General features: G+C 41.7%; 1 protein-coding gene across 5 annotated transcripts in view; it reads right to left on the bottom strand.

Annotated features, from left to right (window-relative positions):
* Nucleotides 1-985: 985 nt before the first annotated feature.
* Nucleotides 986-14,774, bottom strand: part of PDGFA (platelet derived growth factor subunit A) — a 36,439-nt gene continuing 22,650 nt past the window's right edge. For 4 of the 5 annotated variants that reach the window (XR_005104023.1, XR_005104024.1, XM_037386395.1 and 1 more), the window contains one exon: nt 11,512-14,726. Coding sequence is in view for 2 of the 5 variants with exons in the window: in XM_037386397.1 (XP_037242294.1) it covers nt 14,716-14,726 (11 nt within the window). In the remaining 3 variants the exon portion in view is untranslated. Of the gene's footprint in view, nt 3,746-9,579; nt 9,754-11,511; nt 14,727-14,774 lie in introns of those variants that run through there. The other variant, XM_037386394.1, reaches the window with a different exon arrangement.

Genomic DNA, 14,774 nt, shown 5'->3' with positions numbered 1-14,774 from the left:
CTCTCGGGGCACTGCAAACATTGAGGAATGTAACCAGGCACTGAAGATGTTTACGTGGAAAGTGCTATTGCAAAGTTATGTTAGTGGAGAGATTTGCTTTCAGCTGCAGTGGATATGTCAGCAAGCGCAGCCCCCTCAGCATTCATGTGTATGGGCTGCATATTGCCTCTCTGCTCTCCTAGGCCTATTTTAATTATACGGCACAGCCAGCCCTCAGAGACCTAATCCCAGGATCTTATCTTGGAGGCAACAGACAGCTGACTGTCTGCACTGTTTACTTGGAGGGCTGCATTGAGGGCGAGGAAGGGAGGACATACAGCCGCCCAGCACAGAGAGCAGGCTCCTGCCCAGGGGATGGCCAGGACCCTGCTCACCACCTGGCCAGGGCACCGCCTGGCCAGGGCACCGCAAGCTCATCCTCCTCTCTGCCAGCGATGGCACGTGTGGCACCAGGCAGACACCATGGTCCTGCATCCTCCCCTGGTTAACAAGAGCCTGGGTGAAGGATGCATCCACAGACACCCAGATCTAATTCTTAAGAATACACATGGATTCAGTCCTTCCCAAGCATCAGGCTTATATAAATACATACACATATAAATACAGCCTCTGGCAGCAGTAACAGTCTCGTACGCAGGTCTTCAATAGTTCTTCTCATCTGCAGATCTCACAGGACAAAGACATCGCAGAACTTCAGGGACCATTCTGAAAAGGGGAAGGATTATCTTTTCCACACTGCTGTCTGCAATCACCTGATGCAAAAAACATTTTAATTATGATGTAACAGAAACACCCTCACTACTCTTGACTGTGAAGAACAGGCATTGCTTTTGCGCACACAGACATTAGTAAAGTTGAAGCTTTATTTACAGGACGAAATTCCTCCTTCAAAAAGCACTAGATATAAACCAAATGAATATTAATGCAACACCATGAATACCAAATGCATGAAATTTTAACTCAATAAAAGGCAGACAGCTGGGTATTCTGATAAAAATGGGCCTTTATTTTTTAATTCTTACTTTCATTACCTGGATTCTGTGTTTGTCAGAGCAACAAAATATAGTTTCTTTGATACGCAGCAAATCTGAAAACAATCCTGCAAGTCGCACAGCACAAAAACTCCCACAAAAAGGGAAAGCTATAAAATTTGAGAGGTGACGCAGCTTTCAGAAGTGCCAGTTTCCCAGTGCAATGGCTGGAAGGGTGGCCTGGCCTGGCGGCAGTTCAATCATTTTGTAACGAAGGACAAATACTTTCAACATCCTGAGAAAGAGGGCGGGGGGGGGGGGGGGGGGAAGGGGGCACGGCTCCCTTGCTTTCCCTCCTCCTGCTATTCTTTCTTCTCCCTCCCCCCACCCTTTGGATTTTCAATAGCTCTTTAGTGTTTCCATCAAAGGCTTTTACCATTCATCCTCCCTTCTGGTGCCTGCCTTCCACCTGTCTATCCATCACAGCCCTAACCCAGGTCCTTCCCGCCTCCCCCCCCCCATGCTATTTTTCATGCAGTGGGATTTGTTTATAAGCTTCTGTATTACCTAAGCTTGAGGGGAGGAGGCTGCTGGGAGGAAAAGGAGAAAGCAGGATTAAGGAAGAATAATTCAGCTCTATTGCATTTCCATCTGAACGGTCATAAAATGTGCAAATCCTGTTCCTGGGAATTTCATGTCAGAGGCCTTCCCTGCCACTGCCCTTCCCATGCCCCCTCTCTCTCTCCCTCTCACGCAAAAACAAGCGTCAGGAAAGATGCTTCTAACTCCATGGACACCAAAGGCCACGACGTGTGCACCAGCGGGGAGAGGGCTCCTACCAGCACGTGTGCAGAGCAGACACTCCAGATGTGGCCATGAACTACAGAGGAGGGGGCTGCAGAGATTGAGTCTGGCAGGACAGGAATAAGCAGGGAAAGGCTGTTTAATACAACAGCTCCCAACACTCCCAGTTATAATTAATTAGCCTAGGTAGAAAACAAAAATAAGGTAACTTTTCAGGCTTATTTGTTCTGTAAAAAAAATGATACAGAAACATATATGATTCAGACCCCATCAGATTAGAGTTTGTCCTATCTTCTTTTTAGCTCATCTACCATCACAAGGCACCAAAAAAGACATGGGCCAGCTTTCTAGACCCCAGAGATCCACCAGCATTCCATCTTTGATCATGCTGCAAGACAGAAGGACCACTGCCGTGTACAGGTCAATGAAGCTTTGTCACTGATTCAAGCAGAGGTCAATGTGGCTAGACCTGGCCTCTGTGCACCCTTGCTACCTGACCAAACACATGCAGAACAGCAAGCAGTGCTAAAAAAGGAGGTGGCCCTTAACCTGTCCTCAGCGCTATGAGCCCAAAAACCTTTCCTTGGTGGAACTTCATGTCATGTCTGCTGGACCCAGCAACAGCTGGCAGCTTTCTTCCGCTTATGGACACATCTTGGAGATACTGAAGATCACCCAACAAGTAGCACATGTCAAAATAAGTTCCTTTGATTGATAGTTATTAATTATTTTTAAATAAAATGAGAAGAGATTGAATGGCTTGCCCATCAGCAGCTCAGTTCTTTGGCAACTTCTTGGACAGTTTGACCATACATATGACAACACAAAATAAATTTCACTTGCTTGCAGTAGCAGTTTGTTATAAACTCAGTCCATCAAGGATTTATAGTTCTAGCAGCAGTGGGATATATGAAATGAGAAGCCCTTTCATCCTTACACTGCTCTGCAGTCTGGTCGAGATGATGAAAGTAATTTTTTTCTAAGGCCAGAGGAGAGCAGGAGTTCATTCAGCCAGTTCGGCTGTGCTAGGGAGGAGGCGTGCAAATTGGGTCCAAAGACGAGAGGAGGCCCAGAGAAACAGCAGCCCTTGGTTTTGCAGAACAGTCAAAAATAAATCCTTAATGATGCTAGCCTTGCTTTGCAGGGTGGAGGGGAGCAGTATTTCCATCAGCTAAATGATCTCAACTCTTTGGCTTCCCTGAGGGCACTGCAACAGGACAGACTGCGATCGCTCACCAGAGTCACTCTCAGATGTTTCTGTTCTTCCCACCCACCAGCAGCCTCGAACCTGAGCATGTCTTTGGCACAGCAGGTGGTATCCTTAATCCCACGGAGGGCCAGCCCGAAGCGAAGATTAGCAGAAGAATTTGTTTTCATTAAAATCCAGCCTAACATTACCATCCTTTCTGATGGTGCAGGTTTAAAATGCGCATGTCCGGCTATCCTGGCAGCTCTGTTTCTGCAGGGAAAGGGCAGTTCAGCAACCTGCCTCTTCACTTTCTAATGTCTGTCTTTCTTTTAATCAAGTAACTAAGGCAGACACAGCAAGAAATGTTAAATGCACCTCCTCCTAGAGAATTTTGCCAGCAAGGTCAATGGAATTGGGATTTTGCCTTTATTATGTTTCTTTTGACTGTGGATGTAGAACTGGTCTGATTTCCCTCCCAGAGAAATTATTTTTATGGGCCCGTGGAAAAAAAAACCAAAAACAACAAAACAGAGAGAGACATACAAATAAACACTAATACGTGCAGGAAAAATACAAACCTTAGCACCATGCACTCCCCTCATTACTAGACAAAGGTTGGGAAGGGTTCACAAGTGTAAAATGCTCATGTGAATTATGAGATTACTGCTCAGTTTTCTTTCAAGTCGTGGGCTGGAAACAGATGGTGGCTGTAGCATTTATGACGGCACAACATGTTACTGCAAGCCTAGCCATCTCTCTCTCTCTCTCCTCAAAAATGCAGCTGCAAGGAAAGTTGTGGAAAATCACATTAATAGTCTCTTCCACCACACGGTTTTCCAGCCCTTCATCCCTGGCCAGCACATGGACAGAGCCATCTTGTATCCCAGTAAGAATACTCTTCTAATCTCTGTCCTGAATAGTTACCACTGACGGGCTTATTTAACAGCTAGTTAAAATGTGGGGTTTGTTAGCATTGTAAAAAAGCCTCCAGAAAGCAGGTCCTTAAGGTCAAAGCAGATGCCATGTGACCCCAAGCGCTCCATAAGGGAAACACTCAGAAAGAAGAAATGAGACTGTCCTTCAGTGGTTTATTATTTAAACATTCAGTTCAGGCCAAGCAGGTTGATTTATAGAGAAGCAGAAAGACAGATACAACATTTGCAAAAGCATCTTTGTGACTTAGGAGTCCAAATCTCACTTTCACACATGAGTAGAAACTTTCACAAGGGCAAACACTTCTTGATTTTCAGTAAGACCACAAGTTTAGAAGTATCTGGGTGCCTATAGATACAAAAAGCAGCTAACTCGGTATTTAAACATCTTGCCTGTATATAACAAAAAAAATGTGCAAGCTTCACTACCCGTGTGCTTCAGTCCTGATGGAAATGCCTTGCCACCTAAAGTATGTTCATACATACAGCAAAGCTAGCCTTACAATCTGAGTGAAATACAAGAGCTGGAAGGTGGGCATATCCCCCGTGGTGGGATGGTCACACTGAGGCATGACCCTTCAGCACTCTAGTCACCATCAAGGGGCCTGCTTACACCAGGGAACTCTTTAACAGTAGGAAACTGTTACTTCTTACCCATAAGATCTCTGGGTGCTTTACAAAATGAAATATTCCCGTTTCACAACATTTCTGAGAGCATCAGCTCATCAACAGTAAATCCAGTAACTTGGGATTCAGGCCCTTGTTCAAAACCAGGATTTTAGGATTACTTCTTGAGTTAATTAAGAGTCTGTCAAATATTAATCTTCCAGACAGGTGTCACTGGTAAATCTGAGTATCCATTTTGTTATTCTCACGTTGCTGGCCTCACTACCTGACTGTGAACATCAGCACCAACTTCACCGTGTTCACCCTTACGTCATTCAAACGTGTTCCGGCTGCTCTCCCTGCAGCTAGGTACACACAGTGCAGTGTTTCTGCCTTCGAGGGCATAGAACAGAGCAACTGAAAACAAGACAGACTTTTACCATTCCCTTTATCATTTTTCGCACGTAGACCAGGAAGTTGCTACAGAAATTCAATAGTGTACACACCTGAAACTTTAAAAAGCTTTTTCGCAGAGGTGGACTCTTTCTGGGTGATAAGACCATACACATTCACTGCGTATCTATCATAATTGCAAAAGCTCTCAGATCTTTCTCCCAAGATACAAGAAGGTGCCATTTTTTTCTTTTGGAAGCTTCATCCTGCAGAATTCATTAGTATCCTATGCAACAATACACTTCCTGTAAGTAATGAGCTATAAAGTATTAGAAGTTTCCACTTCTGGTTTTATCTTTTCCTGATCTAGCCTGAAAATTCTTTTGAAGTTGCTCAAAGTGTTCTTCACGTACACTTGTTTTAGGAAACACCAGATCACTATTAGGAAAATTCTCCTTAATTAAGTGAGATAAAGGAATCGAGATGATATGATCTGCTTAATTCCCCACCTTTCTAAGGTACTATTTTAAGATTTTTTTTTCACTTGCCTTAGAAAAGAAAAATGACAAAAATAAGGAAGGAAGAGACCTTAGAGGCCCAGAGAGGGCAAGCATTGCTGTGGGCTTTCTAGTGTAGCTGAGCTTGCTGGTAGAAAGCCACCGAATAGTTAAAGCTTTTCCTCATTACTATGGAATAGTTTACTGAAAGGCTGAGGACTGCTTCTGCAACTAACATCACCCCAGACAATGTGTAAAAGACTAAGCTTACACTGTGTTACCACCGTAGCCTCTTCAGGGACTCGGTTTAGCAAGCCTGCTCAGCTCATGCCTAACTTTAAGCACAAGAAACTTCAAAGAAACATCTCACATGCCTCACATTCAGCTTTCCACTGACTCTCTTGCTGAATCACAACTTAGGGGAATGCAGGGAACTAATGGGAAAGATTTGCACTTGCTAACCCAGAAACATCCCTGAATAAATAGTGACAATGTGATTTAAAAGCAGTATAGGTGACAATCAGTAAAGTATGCAAGCTGAGCATTAACCTGCAGGACCCCTACATGGTCTGTTGAAGAAACCACTTTATCTGGGATAAATTGCTTCTGTCATTTTTGCTGTGGAAAGCCACTGCAGTCAAGGGGAATTCAGATCCTGAACAGGTTTTTGAGTAGCTTCCTGGCTCCAGGAAAACCTCTGAGCCGCTTAACTTTACTGTGGGTGAGTTTGGACCAAGAAATGTCTTTATGCCCAAGTGTATTTGCACAGAGCCCTCAGTCTGCATGGGAATCTTGCTGCCAAGTAGATACATCTCCTCAGCCACACAAAGCAGCAGGAGACCTTCCTCCACATGAGGGACATGTCAGCATCAAGAAAACATTAGAAAGGAGGAAACTGCAGTGCTTGGTGCCAGCCAGGGAAGATGTGTCTTCAGGCAGGACCGTTTAAGCACAAGGACACGTATCTTGGCTTCTTTAAGTGCTGCAGCATCTCTCCCTCCTCTTCTGGCCCCATACAGCTGACACAGCTGGGCAACAGGCTCCAGCAGAACAGGGCCCACAGCAGAAAATCTGGCCTGTTGAAACTTCCCTGGTCTTCAGCTTAAATCAGCATCGCCTTCATAGAGAAGATGTAAAACCAAAGTGCTAAGAAAAGGTGAAGCATGGCTGGAGTAACGAGGGCTCCCCATCTGAAATGTCAGGCTGTCACAGCAGTGAATGGGGCATGCAACAGACACTTGCAAAGTCACTGCTGGGAAACCTCTACACCAAACAGCAGAAAGCAAACCTGAGGTTTGAGTGCTACTACCTAGAGAAGGAAGGCAACAGTCACGGTACCATCCCTGGGTCAAAATAAGTCTCTCTGCAGAACAAAGACAGAAGCATTCTGACACCAACTGAGGTTTCTCAAAAGTCTTGTAAAAATTAATTAAAACAGGATGCCCAAATCCCTTAGACTGATGAAAAAAATCACAGCTAGGGATGTCCAGCAATTCTGGAGGGCCCTTGATACTTCACTGATGTCTACAAGTTTAAGTTCATCCCCAAAGGGACCTGAGGCCACTCAGCACTTCAACAACAATCCCTCTGTGAACAATCTTCTTTCTTGTGGTCAAACAGGGATATCTTGAATTTATGTCTTGCTTCTCCCCTTGTGAGCAAACAAAACAATTTCTATGAGTAATTCTACCCGCTAATTGCCAAGGAAAAGTCTGGTAACAAATGCTCAGTATTTTTGACAGGTCAGAGCCTTCCCTAAACAAAGTTGCTGTTCTATGTTTTCTAACAGTACATGTTCACATCTGGGGACCTCGGCAAATTCCAGTGTGGATGAGTCTCTGTGGGAAATTGCTTTTCCAGATTTTCTTGTTTTAACTGCTCCAGGAAATGAGTCTATTTTTACAACAACACTGAACAGCAAAATATGAAACCATTATCTGCTTTGTGGCAAGAGTTTCGGGTCAATTCTCAGGTAACTGTCATCTCCAGTGAAGTTCATGGAGTTGTATCTATTTATGCAAGTTAGTGATCTGGCCAATTATGTAATTGGTTGATCAGTTACTAGATCATAGAGCTACCATTGGCCTAAGGAGTGTCCCATTTTCATACGTCTCAAAGTTCACCCAAGCCCTGATGTATCGATAAGTGAAGTATTCAAGTATTATGGTCTGTAAAGATGATCATTAACTGCTGAAAGATTTAAGCATGAGCATTTTCTATGAACACCTATTTTGTCACTGAATGATCACTCTATGTACTGTATTTCCTGAATTCTTTTTTCACCTGCCAGATAAACCAGGGTGAGATTTTCAGAAGTGTTTAAAAAACTTTTCTTCTACTTATTTGTGATTGCTTTCAAGAATCAAGATGTTTCAAAATCCCCAGGGGATTTCAAGTGCTATGGGCTCAACTGCATCTCTGGGTGCTTCTGGGTTTTGCCTACCTGATCTTAACACCTACTCTCAATTTCAAACATGGACAGTAAAACAAGTTGCCCTTATTAAACAAGATCAAAGATAGTAGGAAGAGGCCAAAACAACCAGTCTGATCTTGGCAAGATGAGTGTGCAACACTTGTTACAAATTTGGCTCCTTATTTCCCTGCTGGAGGGACCACTCCAGCCTTCGTATGTGGATTTCTTTTCTGTTGAAGCACACAAGTCAGCCTTTCTTTGTGTATTATCTAAGACCCTGGAAGACACTTGGCATGCACAAGTATCACAAACAGAAATTTTTAGATGCTAAAAGCTCAAACCAAGTCAGATTTGATGGTCTGGTAATAAGTCAAATACAATAATGATGACTGGATTCCCCTCTAGAGGAAGAAGCAACACTGGAAGAATGTGATGCTGAAACCTTCAGTGACAGAAATTCTATCACCAGGATGTTGCCAGGATTTCATCTATTGATTATGAACAAGACTAAGAATTAGCACTTTCTTAGTTTCAGGTTGGGAACCATGTCTTTGTGACTTTACACCTAACTGAAAAGCTCACCAAACGTCACTCAAGAGACCAGCATACAGAAAACAAACTTAGAGACAATATCTAAGGAAAACAGTACCTAACCTATGACTTGTTCTTTGATTTACAGCTGTGATTGCAGGTCCCACCTCACAGTCATATGCCATGATAATAGGCAGCAGTTCAACGAGAACCAGCCATAATGTTTTACATGTTGTACTGATTCTGAGCTACTTCAGCATATAATTTAGCCTGATGCAGCAAATAATTAGAATGATTAAAGGGACAGGTAACATTCCACAACTGAAAAATGAATGATCAACCTTCTGACCTTGTTCACTGTCTCTTCTAATTCCTTTTCTTTTTTCACAAAACCAGAAGTTGCCAAATTTCACATGAAATTTGCTCTCTCATCTGTCTGTTATGGGTATGACTGTGAATTTTCACATTATATTCTTTGATGTGCCCCAACAGATGATCTTAAATGGGCTCACTGGCATTAGCAGTTGCAGTGCTGAATCCACCCACGCCAGGACAAATACGTATTTCAAAATGGCAACCTCCACAGGAGTAGAAGAGTGTGGAATTCTCCCAGCTGTTTTTCTAGTTGTATATTCTAGTCCTGTTACTTCATCTTTGGGGTTGCTTACAACATACTGCAACACTCTAAAAGCACAAAGACCCCTACCCCACAACTGGGATCTTGTGTCAGGGAGGCACACCCTACTTTAAAAAAGTAATAAAGCATCAACTCTGCTCCATTTGCCTGGGGTCAATGGGATGTTTGTCCAAAGTTATGAGCATGCTTAGGCACTAGTCTGAAGAAGGGCAAACACAGGCGCCTCTTAAAAGTGCCTTTCCATGTTAGGGCCTGGGAAAAAAAAATCAGGATTGGGCCCATGATGAAAACAGTTCCCTTCGGAAACATTACCCACACCATAAAAGGAATGAATGAAAGGGAAGTACAATGAAATTGTCTACTGAATTTTTGGGAATTGCCATAAAATCGGAGTCTTGATTCATTCTGTGTGCATAATTTTCACTGTAAGTCACAAAGGATTGCCTCCTTAGAGATGCAGGAAATTACTAGCTCATGACAGTATAAAAGGCTACATAATTTCAAGGGCAGAAAGCTGGGTTTTCATCAGTCACTACATTCTCTGACGATATGGCAATGATTTTTGATCATGTATCCAATGCACAATAATTAGGCAAAACAACTTACCCTCAATCTTTTCAGTATTTAGCTCTAAGGGTGCAAGGATTCATTCTTGGAAAGGGAAGATGGTCGTGTGATTTAGGGCACTGGATGAGCACTCAGATCTGAGTCCTATCCCTGGTTCTGCCATAGCCTTGCTGTGTGACCTTGCACAGTCATTTCTCCATGCCTCGGTCTCGCCTAAAATGGGATAACAATAGTTCTTTATTTCAGAGGAGATAGGAGTACAAACCCGTTCAAGACTGTGCTGCAGAGATGCTACAGCAGAGTGGCACAGAAAAGCTCAGACATGGAATCATACCTTGCTATTAAATTGTGGGAAAACACACAGTAATTAAATGGAACAATAAATACAAAACAGAGGCTGATTTTTGAGGAATGCAACACTGATAGGCTTTTCTCTGTTACCTGAAATTAAAACAAACTTAAGTGGGTTTCTTATGGGTTTAAACGATTTTTACCTGACTCTGTTTCTGAGATCTGCTAGTACTAGAAGCTGTGTACTAGAAACACCAAGGAAATTCATTGAAAACCTCCGCATTGTTTCTGTTTTAAAGCAACCACAATTTCCAGCCCAAGAGAGGGCCAGAGTATTCAGAGTAAAAATTTCAAAGCCATGGAAGGGGCCTACAAACAAGATTTTCTTTGATTTACATTAAAATACGAGCACGCAAATCAGAGGTAGCTTTGAAACATCATCTTTGGTTTTGGGTACACTTTCAAATTAAATTATTAATGGGGCCACTGATCTTAATTGAACTGTCAGATGTCTGAAATTGCTTCAATGCCACTATTCAGAGTTACACCGTTGCTGGAATTGGACAGAGCTTTATCAAGACGCCTTCAGTAACGAGTATTTTTCCAAATGCAAAGATTTATCTGTTTCTCTCCACAAACACGTGTCTATATAACAGCATTTGTTTTTCATGTGGGGGTCAGTTATGGGCCTGTAGGCCTGGGATACGGGATCTCAGGCACATGCCTAGATAAAGCAATTGATGTGGAGATAAACAGATCAAAGGCTGTTCTGTCAGGCAGGAGGAGAGCAAAGAGATACATGATGAGACAGATCCTAGAAAGGGAAAATCATTTTTGAGAGACAGAAACAGAGGGATGGGAAAGTCAGGCAGAGAACAGCTGGAAAGCAGACCACAGAAAGGCAACATGGACCCCAGGAGGACAGCCAAGAGAACCTCACAGCTGGAATGCTGAAGCCCGTTGGAGGGAGGAGGCCCGTGAGATGCTGTTCCAAGCAGAGTAAAAAGCCTAAGCTCAAAGACACAGAAGTGCTGGAGCTGCATAGGAACCTCCAGGGCTGGAGAGGAGCAACTGCCTGCAGTCACTGTGCACTGCCTGGTAAAGCAGATGCCAAGCAGGACAGAGGACAGGAGAAAAGGAAAGCAAACTGGCACGTAATCCTTGATTTCACTCAGCAAAAGCAACTGAAGGGCAGCTCTGGAAAGATGAAGCACAAAGTTAAATGTAACGAACTGGCTAGAGAATCAGTGATCATGCACCATATTGTAACACCGAGATTGTTTTGGGGCAGTCCCCTACACATACACTTTCTGACCAGGAAAGACCTCAAAAAAGACGAAATCAGGCCAACAACTTTTCTGAATCTCTGGACAGAGGAAGTGACTGCTGAATGTAAAACAGAAAAACATTTTACCCCCAAATCTCTACCTATACATGCAAGGACAAAACTAACAGGGTGTTGAAGGACTGCAAGGAAATGTGACTTACAACAACTGTTATCTCCAATTCCTTCATTAAGCTCCCTACTAACCCCCCACCCCACAAATAACAGAGCTGTCAATCTGATATATTGCAGCTCCAATTGCTCACACCCTTCCCTGTAACACTCCAAATGCAGCACTTAAAAAGTCCAGATGGAGTCCACCTCCAGTAGATAGCAGAAGAAGATATGACACAGCATTCACAAATGCACAGAGAACTGTTTAATTTACAGCCACAATGGTGAAACAAACCATTTCAGAGCTTGGACATTCAAAGTTAAGTCTGACACCCATTCTTATATTCACTTATTGTGCTTAATTATTAGAGAACACAGGATTACATTAACCGTACATGACAATCTGAGATCCCTGCAGGGTCAAGTAGTGAAAGGGATGAGCAAGAATGAGGGACCAGCCCCTCAAGTGGTGTAAGCTGGTACAGCTCCACTGCAGGCAATGGAGTGATGATTTACACCAGCTGAGGATATGGCCCTTGAAATGTCCAACTTAACTTTGAATCAATGTCTCCTGTGTCACAGCCTTTAATGTTACTGTTCCTTCTGGTTGTATCTGCCACTTGGAAGAAGAAGGACCGATACCGTAGCCTGTAATGTTCCAGAGGCTGGCAGGCAGTATCTCAGCTGGACTACAGTAAGCAACGCTCACGGCGTGACACTACTCCTTGTATTTTGAAAAGTGTGGACTGGATCCTCATCTGATGTAAATTAGCTTAGGGGCAGCTGAAGTCAAAAACATTTGCCAATTTATACTAGCTGAGAATATAGCCCTGAGATTTTTTTTGAGTTTTCTGCTGCATGCCATATAAACACTGTGCTTGAGAACAAAGACTCATGTGCGTTTCATTCCTGGCAACAAAGTTAACTCGAGACTACAAGTCTCAAACAAACGACTACTGGAAGCGACTCCAGTCTTCATTCTCTCCTGGTTTTCTCAATCGGGCATACACATTTATTTGCTGGCACCAATAAAATGTATGCGTCTCAGTTTGCCTTTTTTTCAAGATTTTACTACAAAGCCAGACTCACCCGTGATGTAAATCAACAGAGCTCCATTCCACTGAACGGAGTTTCTCCAGGGAAGCTGGCCCTCTGATCTGAATGCAACCACGTTATGCCAGTGCAACCATAGGACTCTCAAAAAGTTGTTATGCAAATTATTCCACTTAAGTGACTTTGACATCCTTTCATACCTGCACAGTGTCTGAGTGGGTGACATAATGCTTTTCATCTACATGACTTTAATGGATATATGGATTTTTTTCATTAGATATCTTTTAGACAAAAAAGGAACGGAGCAACATTATTGGCATCCCACTGAAACATAAATATATAAATTACATTTTATACACTTTTTTAAACGCAGACACATACATTCATGTGCATAACATTGTGAACAGTACACTTAGTGGAAAACAAGCACAGACAATCTTAGTTAAATGTATTTCCAGTTTTGGTGCTCAACAAATACACTGGGAAAATGATCACAAAATAGAACGGTGACTAACTCTATCTCTGCATTAGCATCTGAAGCCAATAATGCCTGTTAGCTAACATTGCTTTGTTTGGTTGTAATTGGACATAGCTACAGGATCAGGAGGGGAATGTCTGAACTGTATTTAAAGAAATGGAAAGGTTAAAAATCTCTCTTTTGTTGTTTTAAGGTTCTGCAGTTCATTCATATTTGAAGATATTTTTTATTTGAGCAGGAACACTGTCTTCAAGACAAACTTTTTTGTCGTTCCAAAATAAGAAAACTCTTTCATCTTTTTGTAGATGGTTTCACGAATAAAAGAATCCAGTAGTTCATTTTACATATCCAATGTGATAATCCAAATAAAACAAGGGGTACATAATCCAAACTACTGGGGTGGGGCAGTGATTTTGGCCAAGTGAGTAGCCATGACATATCTGGCACAGCCCTATATTTCCAAAGCAGTACAGAAGGATTTAGCCATGTGGCTCCCACTGCAATCCGTGGGGAACCGAACATTTAATCCTTTAGCACTTTGAAAACATAGAAGCTGGTGCCAGGGTATTTTATCTGCCCTGCTATAGTTAAAATATATTTTGATGTTATTTGGGCTATTCTACTACAAAAATATGACCACAAAATGCTTTTTTTTTCTTTTTTCTTTTTTTTTTTTTTTTTTTTGGTTCAAGAAAACATAGCAGGCTTTCTCAGGTATATAAAACTGTTAATTTTTAGATAAAAATACAAACTTCACCTTTACAAAAACACGTATTTCTGTTGAATACACATAAAGCATAACATTTTACCAAAAATAAAGAATTTTAGGTTTTGTTCAAATATTTGCAGCAAGGTAGTTCCCATGCCACCATGACATTGTACAATGCAGATACAAGAATTTGTACATTTCACACAGCTTCAACATGTGAAATAAAAGTATCTGTATACTGATAAGAATGACAATTGCTAACACAATATCACTAGTAGGCAACTGGCGTAAGTCTTAAAGAAAAAAAAAAAAAAGGATTTTTGCATGGATATCCTATGATTTGTTTACGCACATCTCTCTTTTTTTTCTCTTTTTTTAATTTTTATGTAATGCTTTAAATTACGGGGGAGGTTGGGGAACATAAACCAAGAAACGTCTAGAAAATTATGCATAGGTATACCATTTTTATTTTAATACATCTCATTAGTTTGCATCCCACTAGGAGAAACACCATAATGTTTTGTGTTCTGCTTATTGTTATACCAGTCTTTTATATGTGTTATTGGCAAATGTAGTCCAAGAGATAATAAAAAGCTAGGCAAAGAGTAAAAAGAAAACTTAATAATCACTTTATGGTGTAAAAAAAAATCCACTTAAGGCTCCCCAGAAGGTTTTTTTGTATAGACTTTTAAAACACCACCAAGCAAGGATGTATTGTTCTATAGTGTTTGCGTGGCATTTGATCATTTCATACATTCCTGCTTTTTTTGTGCCTGAAGTCCACCAGTGTCCATCCATCTTCATCAAGAACGCAGGCACATTTCTTGACGTAAAGCACCGTTGACTGCTCTGACAGAAATCCACTATTCACTTAGATTTTTGTCATGTTTTTGAGTACTTTTGGTATCCTCCATTCATTCAACTGTCTTTTTTTCTTTTCTGTTTTTCTTTCTTTCATTTTTTTTTCTTTTTTGAACAGGGAAGCTTCCTATTGTTTCACAGAGTGCTACAATACTTGCTTTGATGTCACATTAAACAAATGTACATTGTCTCTTTGTTCTCATTAAGTGTTCTTTTGAGCCAGTTTTTTCACATAGGAGAACAAATAAAGTATACAGTCAATAAGCACCATACATAGTAGGTTCAGGAATGTAACAAACCATGTACATCCATGTCCCAGAGAGAAGTTTTTTTTCTAGCTTATTTTCACCTTACATCTGCAGGAGAGAAAAAAGATACAATAACTCTATGATTAGAATCAAAGG

The sequence above is a fragment of the Falco rusticolus genome, chromosome 4 (assembly GCF_015220075.1).
Source record: "Falco rusticolus isolate bFalRus1 chromosome 4, bFalRus1.pri, whole genome shotgun sequence".
In the NCBI taxonomy this organism is placed as follows: Eukaryota; Metazoa; Chordata; class Aves; order Falconiformes; family Falconidae; genus Falco; species Falco rusticolus.
The sequence above is the reverse complement of the archived record's forward strand: the minus strand, read 5'-3'. Positions and strand labels throughout refer to the sequence as shown.